The sequence below is a fragment of the Panthera uncia genome, assembly GCF_023721935.1.
Source record: "Panthera uncia isolate 11264 chromosome B2 unlocalized genomic scaffold, Puncia_PCG_1.0 HiC_scaffold_24, whole genome shotgun sequence".
NCBI lineage: Eukaryota > Metazoa > Chordata > Mammalia > Carnivora > Felidae > Panthera > Panthera uncia.
In genome coordinates this window covers 13,203,607-13,224,966 of record NW_026057580.1, presented here as the reverse complement: position 1 = coordinate 13,224,966, position 21,360 = coordinate 13,203,607, and the positions used below count along the sequence as shown (strand labels likewise).

Sequence of the window (21,360 nt, the reverse complement as noted above, 5' to 3'; positions counted from 1 at the left end):
TTGGAGACAACTTCTCATAATGAAAATAGGCTGGCTCCGGAATTGGCAGTCCAGGCCTGCAGTACTAACTTGATGACCTTTGACAAATCACTTCTCTCTGAGCCTCAATTTCCTTCTCTTTAAGATGAGGGGGTTTGAACAAGGTGAACTTGAAGTCGTCCTCCAACTCTGATATGCCATGGTTTTGTAGTGCCTGTGCATCTTTGCTGTTAAGTCAGCTGCTCTTTCCTGAGCGTGTGCTGTATGCTGGGCACTTGGTCGGTGGCTTCCTGCTCACGGCCAAGGGCCAGCTTCATGGGGCTCTAAAGCTTCAGTGCTAGAGGAATTGAAAGCAAACTTAAGATACTTGATGAAGAAAAGACAATAGACCGTGAATCAGGTGTCCAAAAGGAATCGACGCTAGCTGTAATAATTGGAAGTCCTCCGGTGTCTTTTAAATGTAGCTCGGGATCTCACATCAAATGCCTGGCTTGATTCAAGCCCACAACCCTGGAAGCCTGAGCCCCTTAGGATGAGTGTTCCTAACTTCCGTTTCCAGGAATACATATTCAGATGCTTGATGATCCACCATGCAAACATCTATAGAGAAACCAAATCTTGATTGTCCAGCTCGGTGGAAGAAAAGTTAGGGTTAAGAATCCCATTAGGAATTTTCTTTTTCCATTATTTATCTAAGTCCTTTCTGTTTAGCATGTGTTGGGTGGATGAAGCTGCCTAGCTGGAGAGCAGCAGAGAAGACATACAGGAATGCGTAGATAATCAAGGACTAGCCACATCATGGCGATGATGGTCATTTGCCCTGATCGTAGCCTAAAATGGTAGCATTTGTTCATTTCACAGAGGTTTCATTGTTTAATTGTCACGGTCAGAAATTCTCTCGGAGCTAGAAATACAAATGTATAGTCAGACACTGACAGCGTTATGCCTTAGAACCTTTTTTTAAATAAACACCTTATATTCAAAATTCTCCCTTATTTCCTACTGTCCATTAGCAAACATTTACTGAGTCATGTGTCAGGTACGCTAAAAAGGACAAAACCAAATCAGGCATTCACATATCAAAAAATACTTCTAAGTATTGAAAATTCACCCAATAATACATCCTTAAGGAAACATAATGTTTCAGATATGCACTGCACATAATGTACATAATGTGTGGATGCTATTTATTAATACATGTTCAAAAAGGATACTTGAACCTAGAGGGTAAATAAAGAAGTCTGGGTTTATGTCAGCACGTATATGTGTTTGTATGTATGGGGTCAGGAGAGATTAGGAAGGAAAGGAGAGGGAAAGAAAAGAAAAAGAGAAGCAAGGGGGAAAAAAGTCAGTGGTCTTAGAACCACAGGAGCTGGTGAATTTTACCTTAACTCCCACCACCCCATCTGTCTTTTCTGCATGGAGCAGCATTAGTACACGATTATTCGTTCCATCAACAGATACATCATCAGAATTCAGTTGACCACTACCCAAATCAAACAAAATGAAAAAACAATAATTTCAGTTCAAAAAAGTATATAAAAACATCCAGACGTTAGCAGTGGTACTTATGTACTCCCAACTGTGATAAAGAAAACTTGCTGAGAGCCCTTCCAAAGCAGAAAAAAATTAAAATCTCAGGGAATTTTTTTCCTTTACTGGCCAGAATCTCATTCCAAGAAGTACCAGCCTGTCTCATTTCAAAATGCTTCCCTTGCCAAGGAAGCGGAAGCGGTCATATTCTTTCCCACCGAACTATGGGTGAATTATAATTATCCTACCTCTTGTGGGACAATGAAGCAGCAAACATCTGCTATACTGAATCAAAAACCCACGAATGAAACGCTACCAAACTGTGAATCATACCTGGACTCAGATTAAAGGTTTTGTGTTGTGTTTACCTTTTTCTTTATTTTCTTTGCAGTTTAAAATATGGATTTGTTAGCTCTGGCTCTGTGTTCTGAGGGAAGCTATATGGATTCCATTCATTGACTCCAGTTTTAACATTGCAAATCCCCAGCTCTATGGCAATAGTTGGGCAATAATGATGAACAGTTTTTCTGTGTGATTTGTTATCATCTTGTCACGGTTTTTCCTTAGATGGATGGTGATTAAGAAAATTTAGAAGTACACAATCTAAGAAGTAAGATTCTTTAGGGTTTTTTCCTTCGGCTATAATGACAATAACAGAGGAGAAGAAAATGGTATTTTAAACTTCCAAAAGACACAAGCTTCAAAACTACAGTTAACTTAACATAATTTTATGTATCATGATATTTATGGTAGTGCTAAACTGTTTACTTAAAGTCAAGAAAGAAAAATGGAATTTCATTTCTGCGTTTTAGCCAAGAAAACATAGACAGTGGTCTACTTGCCCTGAAACATTGTTTGTGTGTCTCTTTATCTGTTAGAGAGCAGAAAGGCAAACTCGAATTATGGATTCGGCTCAATATGCAGAATTCTGTGAAAGTCGACAATTAAGTTTCTGTAAGTAAATGTTTAATTTTGCTTCATTACATGTTTAAGAGATTATGTGTTACAGATATACTAAAGTATGACGCAATCTCCGTTCCTTAGAAATTGGTGAATTTAATATATGCATAGTTATAACTATTACAGAAACAACCCCTGCATTGTAGGGGAGTCTATAAAAGGTTTTACCCCACTCTACTATTTTGTAATTAATAGTCTTAAGAGGTTTTAAAGGGTGCTGGTAATATACAGAGAGCCATGTTAATTATTCACATTACTTTTAGTCAGAAAAATTCCAGTTTCTCTAACGTTCCCACTTTAATTTCTTTTCCAGTTTCTTAGTCATATTTACGCTAGTATTGCTGATTGTACTTGACCCACAATGGACTGGAGTAGCACAGTCATGACATTTAAGAGCCCCCAATATTAATAAATACCAGGCTTTCCATTTATTTATGCATACTCTTATTACCCCAAAGGAACGTATCAATAGTCTCTTCCATTTTTGTGTGTAACCCCCTGCTGTAACAGGCATTCAGTGTGAGCCAAATTCATTAGTCCATGCTCTTGTAACACTAATAACCTAGTGATAAATTAAGTACTGTCCCGTCATTGCACACAAGCTTACTAAAAGTACAGAAAGGCTCATGATACATAGCGGGCTCAATTGTGCAGCAGACATCCTCACCACAACAGTTCCATGACTAAGACTCTCGGGGGAAAGGTCAAAGAGTAAGTGTGATGAAAAGTCCGGTTAAAAATCTGACAGAAGAGCACATGACCCTGGTCTGAGGGATTATAGACACAATGGTGTCTTTAAATGGAAAAACTGTTCTGTGGTCATAATAACAATGCATTTGATTTGAAAAAAAGAAAATGAGAGCTTCATTTATAGATCATCAAGTACAAATAAATGACACATTTCCAACAGTGTCCCATGTAAATGTCAGTAAAATATAGGAAAACATGTTTTGGGAGCTTTTTTGTCCTAACTAAATATACTTTGCAGTCTGACTAACAGTTTGGCATCCTACATCTGTGAAGCATTAAGTAAATGACACTTCAGATCATGGCAATTTCAGCAAATGAGAGGTTTTTGTATTGTAATTTTTAGGTTTAAAAATGGCATTCAAGTCTTTTATAAGTATAAATCTCCAGTTTATAAAGTAACGTTTAGTACTATTGAACTATTTTTTAAAATCATATTTTAAATTTAATTCACTTAAAGGAACAGGCGTGCTATTTCACACTAAAACAGATAGCCACTGGAGCGTCCTAATACATCTTATGTTTGGAAATCGGACTTTTAACAACTCAGTTTTTTGTTTGTAAGTCAGTAATAATGAATATTTTCCCTTTCTATAGAATATACTTATAGCTTAGACATAATATTATGCTTAATTTTTTTAAAGAAGATGGATTTGGGCATTTAAAAATATTTCTTCATATGATGCCCATAGGTGCTTCATTATGAAACCCTAGTGCAAGACTCTGTTTTATATGCCAGAGTGCTGTGGTTGGGAATGCTTAGTCCAGGTGGGTTGGCACATTTAGAACTAATACCCACACTGGTCAGAATGGTAGGCTTTTTTCGTTTCTACCCTTCTGATAAATTACCAAGATGTAGGAATTGTGATCCAGCTGTATGTGTCTTCATAAATATTTGATCTTGGCATTCACTGATTGGGACTACTGATGCATTTTTAAATTAACACATAACTTTTTAGGCTGAAGGTAAGTTGCAGAATTGGGATACTGATCAAATTCACCAACACTTTGGTTTTTATATTTATGTAAGTTAGATAGTCATTTCCCTTAAAGTCTTAACATCTGATATGAACGTTAGTTCACAAAGCTTAAATTTAGTTATAAATTGATAAATCTTTTTGCAAGCCTTTCCTTTCAACCTTTTGTTTCATATATGAATTTTGTAAACAAATACGTAGATTTTCTTTTTAGTCAATCTGAGAGTCTGCTTGTATTTTAATTGATGATTTTAACTTATGTGTGTTTAATTACTTATACTGTTGGGTTTATATATGCTGTCTTTGTGCTTTAAATTTACTTTTTTATTTTGCTTTTCCTTCTCCTTTTCATTGTTCTGTCAGATTAATTAGATTTTCTTCACTCCATGTTTCCTCAAACAGTTTGTATAGTGTATATTCTCTATTATTCTAGCTGCTATCCTTAATTTTTTAATACGCATCCTGGACTTAAATTTTTTAAGTTGATCATTAGTAAACATTCCTTCTCAGCCTAATTTTGTTTTTCCCAAGGCTCTGTGAGAGCTTAAAGCACTCATTTTTGTCTTAAAAATGCTTTATTTTGCCCTCATACTTAAGTGGTAGTTTAGTCGGGTAGGAAATTGTGGGCTAGTAGTTATTTGTTAAAACAGGATAGCATTGTCTTTTAGTCTCTGTTGTTGGTAAGAAGTCTCTGTCCACTTGTCCTGTGTTTTCCCTGTCGGAGAAACTAAGAGAATGAAGGTCTGACCTCCCAGCGCTCTGGTATATGGGGAAATGAAGAGGCTGGCAGTCCATGGCTGATCAGTATATATGTACAGGAGGAAAGAAAGAAGGAATCTCTACTACAGAAGATTCCAGGGAGGACCAGGCCTTCTGAGGAGGATTATTTTCAATTAATCCAAGTAGCAGTAATTTTGAAGAGATTGAAGTCGCAGAAGAACGTCTTCAGAGTGGAATGAGCATTAGAGGGGGCACTAAGGGAAGGATCAGAATGGCAAGACTGGGAGACGGTTGGGGTAGAAATAAGGAGATAGTATGCAGAAATAAGGAGATAGGATGCAAGAATGGGATATTGAGAGAAACTTGAATTTTTCTAGTGATCGATGATGAGAAAGATAAACATGTGTATGAGAATTAACTAATCTTAAATTCCCTGTATGAAGTTATTTTAATTCCAGCACAGAAGACTGATAATCCTAGGAACTTCTGACCTTTGTTCAGGATTCTGTTGAAATTGTTGATCAATTTCCATGATTACCCTTTCTCCTGATACATTGAGAAGAGGAGTAAAGGTGAAGGAACTCATTCATTCGGGTGCCCCCCACCTCCCGATGGAAACAAACTGTCATGACTGGGGGTATCTGTGCCTCTTTTGCGGGTATTTCCCAGCAATACCCTGGGAAGGTCTGTCGCTGAAACCATCCTTCTGCAGCTGACAGGGAGGGAATTATCTCAGGGAATCTTCACCTGTTGTTGGAATAGCAGTAACCCACAGTGGTTTTATGGGACCTCTGTGCACCTTTTTGACATGGAAAAGTTGAGACCCTACCCTTTAAAGAAGTATCATCTTTCATTCATTTGTTCATTCAGTTTTTATCCAGAAATATTTATTTTGAGTCTGCGGATGCCAGGCACTATTCGTATTCTAGGTGCTGGGGATACAGGGTGGACACATGGTCCTCATCCCTGCATTCTCAGAGCTTAAAATCTAGTGAGGAAGCCACCAATTCTGTTGCTTGGGTGGACAGATCTGATGGAATGCTAGGAATTATCCCTTCCCTCTCTTAAATCGCTTAGAGCATAGTCACAAAATACCTGTTTCTGTGTTCCTAACAGCCTGTCAAAGGGAGAAGTGGATATGGTACCTTTTATTGATTTTGCCAAATTGCTGCCTGTTAACTTGAACTTCAGAAGTATTCCACAGATGTTACACAAGTGTTTGGGAGCTATTGCAGCTCGCTAGTTAGTTGGAATGTTGCATGTCAGAGAGTAGGTGGAAGATTGGTTACTTTGGGGAGATAGTTTTGAGGGGCTTATCATAATTCTGCCACAGTTGACAGCTTTGGATATACACTTCGATAGCAAGACTTCATGTCTTCTGTGATTTATTTCCAAGAAAACTCTTCTGTATGTGGAATTCATGAAGCCTGTGTCTGTAAGGATCCAAACATCATGCTTTGAGTGACCGTTAAGGGTTTTAATAGACCCGTGGGACCAGATTAACCAAAAGAATAATCAGCACAGATTTCTTTACCATCACTCTCTTCCCTGTTGATTACTGGTTAAATTAGTAATATCTAATAAAGGCCCTATGTCAGGTTAGACTCTGCCTCGCACGGTGGCAGTTTAGAGATCTTTACCGGAAGGTTCCTCATGCGCTTGGTACCGTTAGGGATGCAGAGAGAGAGACCTGATGCGTGGTGTTCGCCTGCAAAATATCGTCTGATACGGTTTCAGAAATGATAAGCGGATATGAAAGGGTATCTGATGATATAAGTGTTCAGTAAATGACTGTGTGGGGAAGTACACAGTGCAGGCAGGATCCGTGTGAGTGAAGAAGAGAGGCGGGATGCCATTCCACAGAGGGAGAGGAGCTGGGGTGAACAGAGAGAGGGTTGACTCAAGGCCAGGTGGCATTTCAGTAGGCACTGGTATAAAGACAGGCTGAAATCAGTCTGGAGGTTCGGAAAGTCAGGCTTAAGAATTTGGACATCTGCAGGCATAAACTTTTTCTATTTCATTCTGTAACTGCAGGCATAAACTTTTTCTATTTTATTCTGAACTTGTGACTTTGAGCCTGTTCCAGTAATAGACACATTTTGAAATGTATCGCAAATACAATTTCTGTACGTTCCCGTTTTCTTTTTTTTTTTTTAATCACAGGTTCTTTCTTGCAGGAATTTCTTTCCACAAGCATAAATTAAAGTTACAATCAAGCAACCCCTTTGACTATTGTTAATACATGAGCTATGGCCAACGGTGACTTATTCTGACACTGTGAGAAGGTCTGAACATTAAGTCATCTCGTGTACTGTGTTATGTAGCACGGATACAAAATGCAAAGACCCAAATTCATGAGGAATTTCTCGGGGCTTGAATATCGCGACACTATCATTAGTGCTTCGAAAACATAGCGTTTTAGATGCATTATTTTTCAAATGTAATTTCCGTTTTGTGATGGTAACATGAAGTATTAAAACACTTTAAAAATTAAATTTTTGATATTTATTTTTTTGATGGCTAGCCAAAAAAGCCTCCAAATTTCGAGACTGGTTGGACTGCAGCAGTATGGAGATAAAACCCAATGTTGTCGCTATGGAAATTTTAGCATATTTAGCATATGAAACTGTGGCACAGGTAAGAATTATAATATCTGTCCTAGCAGGCCATTCATGACTGCTTTCTCCTAATCCCTGTCCATGATCAGGTCCTCTACCACTACTCTTCCAGGAATGAGAACAGCCATGAGTTGTATCCTATGGCAATCTTGCCATTTTCTGAAATTTCCTTCAGTTATGTTTCTTTGTATCCTCAACTCTGGTGGGTGTTAGGGTAAAAGTGGCTGTTTGTTACAACTTGATCCTAACCCGAAGTTGTGTATCCCTGCATACTTTTTCTCAACCTTGAATTCTAAGGACACATCTATCTTGTTTAGAGATTATTTTTGAGCTTTGAGAAATACCTTTCTAGTTATGTACAGTCTACTGAGTGCTTACCAAAACCTGAGTCCAGAATCAAAGCATGGTCCTTTGACCACAAGCATCAGCCTCTCCTGGCTGCTTGCTTAAAATGTTAACCCAGAGGGGCGCCCTGGAGGCTCAGTCGAAGCATCCAACTCTTGATTTCAGCTCAGGTCATGATCTCATGGTTTGTGAGATGGAGCCCGCGTCGGACTCTGTGCTGACAGTGCAGAGCCTGCTTGGAATTCTCTCTGTCTTCCTCTCTTTCTGCTCCTCTTCAATCCGTCAAAATAAATAAATAAACTTTAAAAAATAAAAGAAACTAATAAAAGAAAATAAAACGTAACCAAATTCGAATCTCGGTATCTAGAGCCCAGAAATCTCTATTTTAAAATGCTTCCCCTAGTGATTATTAAATACAATCTGAGAACTACTCCCCTAGAAAGTCAGAATATATTGTTTCTTTTTTTTTTTTTCAATAGCACATGTTTATTCAATAAATTTGGCCTGCTGCATTAAATTGCATTTATGTTTTACTGGATAAAAATCATCCGTACTCTTGATAGAATAAAAGCACAGTTTAGAATATAGCATATCTAACCAGTTTATTCATTTCATTTTTCTAATATGAAATTTATTGTCAAATTGGTTTCCATACAACACCCAGTGCTCATCCCAACAGGCGCCCTCCTCAATGTCCATCACCCACCCTCCCCTCCCTCCCACCCTCCATCAACCCTCAGTTTATTCTCAGTTTTTAAGAGTTTCTTATGGTGTTTCTATTCATGGATAGGTCCATTTTCCAGTCAATGAAAGCATATGCTCATGTGCACAATACAGATTTGTAGGCTCACTGTATGATCAGTAACATTTGGAATGGATTGCTTTCAGTTTTGCCACTGCATTGACATTGGTGGTTCTTTCCAGTGATGTGACTTCTTTTCATTACTCTGATCTAGTTAGTGGACCTGGCTCTTCTTGTGAGGCAGGACATGGTAACCAAGGCCGGAGACCCCTTCAGCCATGCCATTTCTGCAACCTTCATTCAGTATCACAACTCTGCTGAGGTGAGTAGCAAAAAAAATCTGTCTTTGACACATCTGTGGATTTTTCTCATGTCTGGTGTTTACGGTAGTAATTCTTTGAAAAAGACAATGTAGGAATGTATAGCCTTCAGTCAGGAATCTGAACACGCTCAACTTTCAAACAGAGATTTTCTGAGTTCCTACTATGTTCCAGGCCCTAACAAGCCACTTAATACAATTATTTGCTCACCTTTTTCTTGCCTTATCTAGCTTCCCTAGCCCTGCAGTGAAAGAGGGATAGTTGTAGACCTCACCTCGTTTCCATGGGCGGTGAACAACCGGTTTGGGCCTTTGAACAATGTTGAGAATAGTTCTTTATTTCTTTGCGCCTCAGAAATGAGAGGACCACTATTATTCGTGTCCTAATAATTCCCAACGTTTATTGATAATTTTACTTCCCAGTTATTGATCCAGCTCTAAACATGATTTAAAGAAGCATGGCTCCACTTATTCTCTGTGTTCAGATTGGCCCTTGTCATGTGAGGATCACATCCTTTCATATCCAGTTTATGTGGCTGGGACCCCCACTTAGGGGACTATAAAATCTTGCCAAACTTTAAGACATTGTGCAGTAACTGTGTAACATTCTTATTATGAAGATGCTCTGTAAGCAGCATATAGCTGCAAACCAGAAATGTGGTATTATCTATTGAACTAATTTGCTAATATGTAACTTTTTTTTACTAGCACAAACAGCAATTTCATATAATTCAATCTAATAACCGTATAGAAGGCAGCAAGGAGGTTAGGTTAACATCTATATGTATAGCTGTGAAGCGAGCTTTGGATCAAGTTGGGTGAAATATACAACCTGAAAATGGCTAAGCCCCTTTGAGAATTTGGCAAAAACTATAAACCCTGTCTCCGTAAACACATTCACAAATTTTGTATACAATTCAGGGTGTTCAAAGACCCTCTGAAACCATTCTATGGATCTAAGGGATCTGTGAACCCTACGGACCCCAAGTTTAAGCATCTCTGCTCTTGGATACTTAGAAAATATATAAATATATATGCCTATATATCTCATTATCCGTCAGAAGATTGACATCTTTTTATTCCCCTTGGAGGATCAGATTGGCTTGGAATCCAAGTAGAAATTAAAGTGTTTTGCCCATTACAAATCCTTTTTTTTCTTAGAAAAGATCATACATCATTATCAGTCATCATACTTTAAAAGTCCCTAAAGCTTACTCAGTTGATTAAACACTTTGTTTTCTTTACGTTACAAACCCAAATTACGATGTCAAAGAACACCCTTTAAAAATATCTTTGGTACACGTTCACTTTATGAATATGTGTATAAGTATGCTTTTCATTAACATCAGACAAATTTGTTGTAACATTTCTAATTGAAGAAATTTACAGTGAACATAACAAGCCTAGTTTTCCCTTAACATTCAAGGGATTGCTTGCATGGCTAGGAAAACTCTTTATTTCCCTTCTTTCTTGGTTCTCCAGGGTGGCCAAGCTGCCCTGGGCAACCGCTCAGCAACCACAGCTGCTGCTCCCAGCTACCCAGTAGTTAAGAAAAATGGCCTGTGTGTGCTCGGTTTCCCGGGCTCTCTGGGAGGCGGGAGCGTGAGTGTCGGAAAGCATCCTGACTAAATATGTTAGCAAAGCCTCAAGCGTTTCCCTGGCCGTCCAGACACCCCTCCTCCTGTGTGACTGGTGGTCAAAATGAACATTCAGAGGGACTGGAAATCTTCCTGCCCTTTATTACCTGACAAAACACAGAGAATGGCCACTCTAAAGTAGGATTCTTCCTCATCAAAGTTACAAACCAGCAACCAACATCAAGGGCCTGCTTTAAAGGGCTTTTTAACAAATTGGGTACAAAGGGGAACCCCAAAGACTGGTATGATCTGTGTTCTGTAAAACAAACAAGGAAATGAAGAACAAGCAAACAGACAATTTGAGATTGCATATGCTAATTTCCAAATGAGTGCCATAGACAGGAAGCATGGAGGTATAGAAACAATCCCTGACTGTAGAGAAGACTTCAGAGAGGAAGCTGGTGTTGAGGGAAGATAGGACTTTGACAAGATGGTAAAACTGGGAAGAATATTCTAGGCCTCAGAGGCAGCATAGGTGTAATTGTAGAAGGGAAAAACAAAGCTGATTAAAGTATTCAAGCAAAGGATTCATTGAGGAAGAGGAGGAGGTCAGATTAGAAAATTAAGCCTTAGGCTCTTAGAGTTAAGGAAGAGTTGTTGAAGGGTTCTTGGCTCCTAAAGGGTGATGAGTTCAAATGGGTGTTTTAGGAAGATCCAAATGGAGGTGCTACGTGCTTTGGATTGGAATCAAGCTCTCAAGGTATGGAGTTAATACATAATACATTCTATTTTAATGACTGACATTCTTGAACACTAGGCAGATAAGGAACCAAGCTAGTTATGCTTGGGTTCTCAGATTAGCATCTTTAATAGGAATTGAAGTTAATTTTTAAGGTTTTTTTTCTAACATATGGTTTATGCACAGCAAGCAGAGATCTCTAGGAGTTACCTTGTTTTTCCTAAGAACAACTCATGCCAAATTAGCCTTATTCCTTCTTGTTTGATAATGTTCCTAGGCAGCCAAATCAAAGAAATATTTCTGAAACCAATACATGCATTTCAGCCAAACATTTTACAAAGTTTAGCTTAATTTTTTTTATTTTTTTTTAAATTTTTTTTTTAATGTTTATTTATTTTTGAGACAGAGAGAGACAGAGCATGAACAGGGGAGGGGCAGAGAGAGAGGGAGACACAGAATCTGAAACAGGCTCCAGGCTCTGAGCTGTCAGCACAGAGCCCGACGCGGGGCTCGAACTCACGGACTGTGAGATCGTGACCTGAGCCGAAGTCAGACACTCAACCGACCAAGCCACCCAGGCGCCCCAGCTTAATTTTTTTAAATATGGAGAAGTGTAGGCCAGCAGATAGTATGGTTAGTATAGGTGGTGGGATAAAGAAAATGTGGACTAATAATACCATATCTGAAAAAAAAGCTTCTAGGCTTTTATTGGCTTGTACATTTCTTAGGAGCTAATACTGTGATGTTACTGATAAGGAAATTTTTGTGTTTAGTTTCAGTGTTTAGGTACCATCCAATAGGAAGGACATTGACACAGTAGAGGATATCTAAAGGCGAGTTATATCTAAAGGTGAAAGAACCTGAAATGAGTGGTTGAAGGAATGTGAGCTAATTTGACCTGTAAAAGAAAAGAGGCTATGCAAAGTGACAGTCCTCAAACATTTGAAGCGCTTCTACATGGAAGAGAGAACAGACCTGCAGTCATGGCCAAAGAAACCAGATAGAAATGAGGGATATTATGAAAGAAGGAAGGAACTAGAAATGGAAGGAGCTAGAGGTATCTACAGTGACCCTCAGGCGCTGAGTTTGAGTCACTGGTAGAAGGCTGGTCACACTGATACAAATCATGTCTGGACAGCGTCCGGTTTGGGGGGGACTTCAGAGGTGCCTTTTGAGACATGTAAGTCTGACATGCTGACAGAACCTCCAAGTAGAAATCTCTCTATCTGACCGAATCAACAGAAATTTCAGAAGCTGTAGTAGACAGATTAAGATTAAGCTGATCAGACAGATTAAAAATTTAGACTATTTAGACTCTCAGGGGCAAGACAGGGCACCATTTCTGTGCACTAGATAATCATACCTTGTGTTTTGATACTTGTAAACCTCAAGAAGTATTGAATTCAGGAGGTATTCAACCAAATTGAATGTCAGTAGAAGTCCTGGTCACTTGATTTCAAAACCAAATCTCTTTGGGCAGGGGTCTAGCATGAAGTCCTACCCAGAATCTCCTGAGACCACACCTCCTCCCACACCAACAGCCCCATCATCTGGGTCACAGCACTCAGGGAAAACCACATCAGGATCCCTTGGGAATGGGAGTGCTGGACAAGACTTGACTAAAACCAAGCAAAGGAAAAGAAAAAAGGTCAGTGACAATTTTTTTTCTTTTTCCTTTTTTTTTTTTTTTTTTTTTTTTCTGATGCAGAGCTTCGGAGAAAGGCTCGTTGAGTTTGTTTCAGAGATCTGGAAAATGTGCTCTGTTTTGCGCATCATTCAGATTTTTAGAAACAACCAATTTATGCTTGACCATACTTAATGACTTCTCCTGAAACTTTCGTAACAGATTTCTTCTGGATAAAGCAAGATAACGATTTTTTTCTAATATTTTATTAGAAAAATTTTCAAACGTAACAAAAATATTAAGAGAATTGTAGTTAACACCATGTTTCTGCCATCTAGATTCTACAGTGAACATTTTACCATACTTACGGTATTATCTACATATTGACTTTTATTATATCTATGCATCTAATTGTTCCTTTGCTCATCTGTCAGTTCATCTTTTTTTTTTTTTTTTTTTTTTTTTTTTTTTTTTTTTTTTTTTTTTTTAGCTACAAGGCCAAGTAAGCTACAGACATTAGTACACCTCATGGCTTAACACTTCATCATGTAACATTTTTTTGTGGTTCTTTTTTTTTTTTAAGGTAAAACTTAGCACACAGTGAGCCACTCAATGCTTAAGTATACCCTTTGACGAATGTGGGCAAATGTGTAACCTGTTGTTTTGTAAATCCCTCTCAAAGATATAAAACATTATCATCAGTTCAGAAAGTTCCTGGATGCCTCTTCCCAGTCAATACCAGCCACTATCCTTAGAAAGGCAGTCACTGTCCTGATTTTTTTCATACTAGCTCAGTTTTTTTCTGTTCTAGAACATCATATAAGAAAAATGTAGGATGTAAACTCTTTTGAGTGAAATGTCTTTCACTCAAGATATTTTTGAAGTTTGTTTTTCACTATAAGTGTAATTTATTCCTCTTTATTATTGAGTAATAATCCCTTGTATGAATATATCAGTGTATTTATTCTGATTATGGTGGACACCTAGGCTGTTTCCAGTTATTGAGGTATTCCAAATAAACCTGTTGTGAACTTTATCGTGAAAGTCTTTATGGGCAAATGCCTTTATTTCTCTTGGGTAAATAGCCAGGAATTAAAGTACTAGGCCATAGAGTATGTATGTGTTCAGTGTTCAAAGAAACTCTAAGAATGGGGCGTGTGGGTGGCTCAGTCAGTTAAGCATCCAACCCTTCATTCCGGTTCAGGTGATGATCTCATGGTTTGTGGTTTTGAGCCCCACTGACAGCCAGATCCTGCTTGGGATTCTCTCTCTCCCTCTCCCTCTCTCTCTGTCCCTCCTCCACTCTCTCGCTCTCTCTCAAAATAAATATTAAAAAAAGAAAGAAAGAAACTCCACGACTTTTTTTTCCCAAAATATTTGTATCATTTTATACTTACACCTGCAGTATATGCCTCCCATGTTCATCAGCATTTGGTGTTATCATTGTTTTTATTTTTAACCATTCTAATGGATATTCAACAGTGACTCATTTTACTTTGAGTTAGCACTTCCCTGATGACAAACGATGTTAAGCATTTTTTCAAGTGCTGACTGGCCATTCATGTATCTTCCTAAGGGAAAAGTCTCTTCAAATCTTTTCTACAGTATTTTGAGGGAAGATTGTCTTTTATCACCAATTTGTAGGGGTTCTTTATATATATCCTATGTAATAATCCTCTGTCAAATGTTTTTTCTACATGTTGTTTCTCAGTTCATGCCTTACCTGTTCATTGTCTTAATGGTATATATTGATGAGCAGACGTTTTGAACTTCTGATGAAGTCTCATTCATCCAGTTTTCTCACACGTTTATTGCTCTCTGTATCCTAAGAAACCTTTGACTTCTCTCAAGTCATGGTGATAAGTGTTTTCCTCTGAAAGCTGTATCACTTCCATTTCTATTTCATCATCATCAGATTAACTTTTGTGTATTATATGACTGGAGGTCAAGTTCACTTTTTTACATACGGTTATCTGGTTATTGCCAAACTTTTTGTTGAGGACTCTTTTCTTCCATTAGATCGCTTCGGTGGCTTCGTTGAAAATCAAATGACCATTGACACCTGGGTGGCTCAGTTGAGCGTCCAACTCTTGATTTCAGCTCAGATCATGACCCCAGGTTGTGCGATCAAGCCCATGTCAGGATGTGCGCTGAGTGTGGAGCCTGCTTAAGTTCCTCATCTCTCCCTGTCCTTGCACCCTGCTCACGCTCTTTCTCTCTCTCACCTCTCTCTCTCTCTCTCTCTCTCTCTCTCTCTCTCTCTCTCTCAAATAAAAATAAAGAAAGAAATAATCAAATGACCACATATCTAGTCTTTATTTCTGGAATTTCATTTGTCTCATTGACTGATTTGTCAGTTGTTTTGTTGGTACCATTTGCTTTGATTACTGTAGCTTTATAGTAGGTCTTATAGCGGGTAGTATGAGACCTCAAACTTTATCTTTCAGCCATAATTTTATGGACACGCTGTGTCCTTTGCATTTCTATATAAATTTTAGAATCAACATCTTAGTGTCTACCTAAAGGAAGGAAGAAGGAAGGAAGGAAGGAAGGAAGGAAGGAAGGAGAAGAGGGGAAGGGAGGAAGAAAAAGACAAAAAAGCCTAGTGGGGGTTTGAAAGGGATCAGATTGAATACTTCCATCAGCTTGGGGTTATGAATGTCTTAACAGTACCAATTCATATAATCCATGATGATGGCATACCTCTGTATCTTTATGAAATCTTCCTTTTAGCACTGGTAATATTATTCACTCTGAATTCTATTTTATCTGATTACTATAGCCATTCCAGCTTTCTTGTACTGTTTACATTGATATGTTTTTCTGTCAGTTTTCTTTCAGTGTATCTGTGCCTTTAATATTTAAAGCACATCTCTTGTAGACACCAAATAGTTGGGTCTTGCTTCTTTTTCCTTTCTAAAGTATATCTTTTAATTATAGTCTTTAATTCCCTGATATTCAGTGTATTTATTGACATGATCCGATATAGGTCAACTATTTTGGTATTTGTTTTCTGCTTGTTCTATTTTTGTTTCTCAGTTTTTCTTTCTTATTTTGGGTTCTGTGCTCTTTAAGAAATTCAGTTTATCTACTGGTTTCTTAGTGATACCTCTTTGCATTATTTTTTCAGTGGTTATGCTAAGGATTACAATATATCCTTAAATTTTCAGTGTACTTGGAGTTATTGTACTGCTTACATAAAATATGAGACTCATATTTGTAAGATGCATGTACTTTACTCTTGTCCATTATGCTATAGTTGTGGTACATCTTACATCTTATGTTATAAACCATAATACTATTTTTACCTTAAATAATCAAATGCATTTTAATGAAACTAAGAGAAAAAATAGACTTTAACATTTACCATTTCCATTTAACATTTACTATTTTTTTATGTTCAGATTTCCTTATGGTATTATTTTCCTCTTTTGTTCTACTAAATTTTATTTTAGCATTTGTTACAGTGTGGTTTAGCTGGTGACGGTTTCTCTGAGTTTTCATATTTCTGAAAATATCTTTTCTTTCATTTTTAGAAGATATTTTCACTGGATATAGAATTCTGGGTTGGCAATTTTATTTCACTACTTTAATGATATCATTCCACTATTTTCTGGCATCCATTGTTTCAATCATATGTCAGTAGTTTGTATTATTGTTTCTGTGTTTGTAATGTGTTCGTTTTCTCTGGATGGTTTTGGGATTATATCTTTATTTTTAGTTTTCAGCAGTTTGACTGTGATATCTACAAACATGGTTTTCTTTGTATTTATCCTGCTTAGGGTTCACTGAGCTCCTTGACTATTGGTTTATGCCTTTAAGTATTTGGGGGGAATTTTCAGCAGTTACTTCCTCAGATATTTTTTTTATGCTTCAATTCACTGTCTCTCCTCTACTTCTGAGACTCCAGGCACATATTTGATAGTTACTTTGATATTGTTCAACAGGTACCTGTTTAACCGTTCTCTCAGTCTTTTCTCTTACTTTAGGTTGGATAAATTCTTTGATATTTCTTTATGTTCCAGACTCTTCTATCAGCTCCAGTCTGTTATACCCATCCAGTAATTTTTTATTTGTGATATTCTATTTAATTGCTTTATAATTTCCACGTGATTTCTTTTTAGTTGTTGTGCATCTAGTTTATTTGTCATTTATTACAAGTTTATTTTCCTTATCTTCTTGAACATAGTTATAATAGCTGCTTTAACATCTTTCTTTGGTCAGGGCGCCTGGGTGGCTCAGTTGGTTGAGCATCCAACTTCGGCTCAGGTCACGATCTCACAGTCCGTGAGTTCGAGCCCCGTGTCAGGCTCTGGGCTGTTGGCTCAGAGCCTGGAGCCTGCTTCCGATTCTGTGTCTCCCACTCTCTCTCTGCCCCTCCTCCATTCATGCTCTTGTCTCTCTCTGTCTCAAAAATAAATAAATGTTAAAAAAAAATTTTTTTTAAAAATCCTTCTTTGGTCAATTAGTATGGCTTATTTTCATCTCCATTGAGTATAAATCATGCTTTCTGTGGTACTTAGGCTCAGTGGAGACCAAAATAATGCCTCCTCTCTCAGTCTGTTCATCTCAGGCAATTTCTTACATTGTTGCATGTCTAGTAATTTTCAGTTATATCCTGGTAATATCATAGGTAATATATTGTAGAAATTTTGTGTTCTCTTATATATGTGAACTCTTATATATGAAGAGTTCTTGGTGTTGATAGTGGTGGTGATTGTGTGCATGTGAGTTAAGCAGACAATTTACTGTTCTACACTGAGCTCTAAACTTGAAACTCAGACTCCTCTTCAATGGCAGCAGCTGGAATCTCTCCTCAGTTCATGTCATTTTAACTGGGTTTCTTGGCTTTGGTACCACAGAGAAATCGATTTGGGAAAGTTTGTACACAGAATTGGGGACTAACCTTCTTTGATTTTGCCCATTTTTGGTATTTCCTTCCTCACTTCACACCTGCTGTGGGTGCCCTGAATTCTGGCCTATATTTCTTAAAGTCTCTAAGGTCATGTGCCCCCTATACTGACTGGAGCCCACCCTTATACTAAAACAGTAAAAACAGGAAACTGAAGCCACTGTTCTTCTCTTCTTCGAAATATAGGCACTCCCTTTCCAATTTCTGTCTGGTTTTGATCAGTCTCTATTGCTTTCAAGTTCTTGTTTTTCATAATTTGTTTAAAGTTGATACTCCTTTCTAAAACTCAGTTGACAGGGTGCCTGGATGGCTCAGTCGGTTAAGTGTCCGACTTCGGCTCAGGTCATGATCTCACAGTTGTGAGTTGGAGCCCCACATTGGGCTCTGTGCTGACAGCTCAGAGCCTGGAGCCTGCTTCCGATTCTGTGTCTCCCTCTCTCTCTCTGCCCCTCTCCCACTCATGCTCTGTCTCTCTCTCTCTCTCTCTCTCTCTCTATCAAAACTAAATAAATACATTTAAAAAAATTTTTTTAAATAAATAAGTTGCTACAATAAGAACAATTTGCCATTACAAGTAATGGAACCATGCCAAGATATAATTTTATAATGATAGCAAATTTAAGTTTTAGTCTCATATCTCATTTCCTCTTCCATTTACAAAACACCAGAGCTCAGTGCTTATTTATTAAGGGAAAATTTGAACTATAAGGAACTTCTGTATTATAAAGTAGTTTTAAAGAATTTTAGCTATAGAGCTCCAGCTCACTCAGTAACTGAAATTAGGACAACAAAATGTTACCTAAAAGACCTCTTCAGTGGACTTGCTTTATTAAGTATGTAAGAAGTTGTAATTCATTTGAGATAATTATGCACACATACATAAAAATTTCAAGAATTTCTAAAACTTCTGAAAAATTCTTTTTTTCTCTTAAATATTTAAATACTTCTCTCCAAATCTTGTTGAAAGCTATCACCTTAGAGTTGTTTTATAGAAAAGGTTTCCGGAGTAAAGTATTAGATTAGTCCATATCTGAATTCTCCTAAATTCAAAATCAGTGACATCAGAATAATTTCCCACTTTAAAGCTATTAATTATTTCTCTGTTTACTCATCCACATCTTTCTACATTCAGACTCTTGCTGTGTTTTCATTTTTAGTCCCGGGAAACTTCAGCTATGGTGGGAAGACGGTACAACTCATTCTACATAAAATCATAAAGCCTATATGTATTAGCCATGTGTCCTAGAAGCCAAGAGATTCAATGTATAGCCATACAGTGGTACGGTCACTATAATCTTGGCCATGTCCCTTATCCTCACTTTCTCATCTATAAAATGGGGTAGGAGTTGGGGAAGTTTCGAACAGATGGCATCTTGCATTGCTTCCAGATTTAATAACGTATGAATCCTTAAATCTAGTGATACTCTCATCTTCTCTTTAAGTACCTTTTCTAGTTTTGATTTCCTTAAAGAAAAGATTTTTCTAGTTACATAGAACTACAGTTTTAACAATAAACATCTCAATTAAACTTTGAAATGAGAAAATCAACTATTAAAACTATATTATATACTGTAATCTTTGGCCAAAGAATGGCCCACCTTCATCTGAAAAGAATCCTCCATAAGCACAAAGCTCTGGGAAAGCTATGTGTCCAGCAGTGAATAAAAGGAAGACACATACCTGGCCAGTCAGATTATAAATCAACCTTTGAGGTCAGTGAGTAATAAAAATATCAGTAATAGTAGTACTAACCTTTTGTTTTGCTCTCATCTGAAATATGTGCTCCTCCTCTGTAAGAACCAATATTTCAAGTTTAACAAAAGATCTAGTCCATCATTCTGGATGTGGAAAGAATAAGTGGCCATTATCTGAGATTCCAGGTCCTTCTTAAAATTGGACTTCCCTGGCAAGGGAAAGGCTGAGAAAGGATAGGACGATTTAACTTGCTCACCATTTTTTTTTTTTATTTAAAAAAAATTTTTTTTTAACATTTATTTATTTTTGAGACAGAGAGAGACAGAGCATGAACGGGGGAGGGGCAGAGAGAGAGGGAGACACAGAATCGGAAGCAGGCTCCAGGCTCTGGGCCATCAGCCCAGAACCCGACGCGGGGCTCGAACTCACGGACCGCAAGATCGTGACCTGAGCCGAAGTCGGACGCTCAACCAACTGAGCCACCCAGGCGCCCCGCTGACCATTTTTTTTAAAAGTCAAGACAGGCACAGATGTTTGTTTGAGATCCAGCAGCAATACAAGTTCAGTGTAGCTTCCTTGGACCACAGTCGCGAGTTCAAACTGTGGGGAGACTTTATTCAACAGAAGCCAGCAAGGACAAGCGGAGAGACAGTGCTCCAATCCAGGAATATGTGGGATTCCATATGATACTTCAGCCTCCAGTTCCCTGCATCAGCTTTTGGATGAAGAGACATAAGTAAAGATGCAGTGGAAGAACACCAGAATGGTGTGAATGCAGCCAAGAGGAGGAGGACCTGACATATGAGGGAGAACTTTACCAAGAGCTTTTCTCAGGGAGATAAATGATTTATTTTGGTGGCGATTTCAGCACTCGTTGCACAACAGGACTCCTTACGTTGTCAAATATGTAGGCTTTATCCTTGAAATTTTAAAAATAAAGAGTATCCTAAAGTGTTGGCACAATCCAAATGGGAGAGATGAATTGATAAATAAATCTAGCGCTCTTTAAATGTGATCATAGCAGATAGAAGACGTTTGTTTTTATTTTTTATTTTTTAACGTTTATTTATTTTTGAAAGAGAGAGCATGAACTGGGCAGGGGCAGAGAGAGAGGGGGACAGAGGATCCGAAGCAGGTTCATGCTGACAGCAGATAGCCCAGTATGGGGCTTGAACTCACGAACTGTGAGATCATGACCTGAGCCAAAGTCAGATGCTCAATCAACTGAGCCACCCAGGCGCCCCCAGATAGAAGAGTTTTAAAGATTAAATGACAAATATATAAGTGTAATGCTTATTCTTCTGAAACAGTTATGAAGAATACTACAAAAAGGGTAGAGCCACTGCTAAATTAAAAATTCTCAACTTGGTATGAATTCTGAATTTGAACAGATTACAAATACCTTAGTGAAGTCCTGGATGTTGACAGAAATGTGAAGAGATTTCCAAAATCTATCATTTTAGATTTAAAGGTTCCCTTCCAAAGAACTCAGTGGGCAAGTCAAGAAAGTGTAGAAATGTGCACATGGTAACTTCCTGCTGTTTGCGGTTACTTAATTATAGATAAATCGGAAATGGGCAAATTGGAAATCTGATGACATTTTTCACAAAAGTGAATATTTTTGTTTTTTATATAAGTTAGCTTCATGTTTTTAGTGAAGATCACGCTTCAACCATTAGTTTCTAGCTTACGTTTCCTTCAGTGTTCTGAAATCCTATTTGATTGCCCTGCCAGAGGTTCTGAGAGATTTTGACCAAATGTCCTATGGTTTTGACTAAAACCAAATTTATTTGGAAAAGTAAGGAAAAGTAGGATCATACATTGGCCATGGAGGAAAGAAATGAAACATAAATCCAAGTTGTGGGGAGAAAGG

The 21,360-nt window shown here is 37.8% G+C and overlaps 1 protein-coding gene across 3 annotated transcripts in view; it reads left to right on the top strand.

Annotated features, from left to right (window-relative positions):
- The window catches only part of SUPT3H (SPT3 homolog, SAGA and STAGA complex component), a 537,375-nt gene that overhangs the window by 427,762 nt on the left and 88,253 nt on the right, over positions 1-21,360 (top strand). For all 3 annotated transcript variants that reach the window (XM_049652810.1, XM_049652809.1, XM_049652811.1), the window contains 4 exons: positions 2,391-2,466; positions 7,441-7,553; positions 8,836-8,943; positions 12,737-12,904. In XM_049652810.1, coding sequence (XP_049508767.1) covers positions 2,391-2,466; positions 7,441-7,553; positions 8,836-8,943; positions 12,737-12,904 — 465 coding nt within the window. The remainder of the gene's footprint in view (positions 1-2,390; positions 2,467-7,440; positions 7,554-8,835; positions 8,944-12,736; positions 12,905-21,360) is intronic.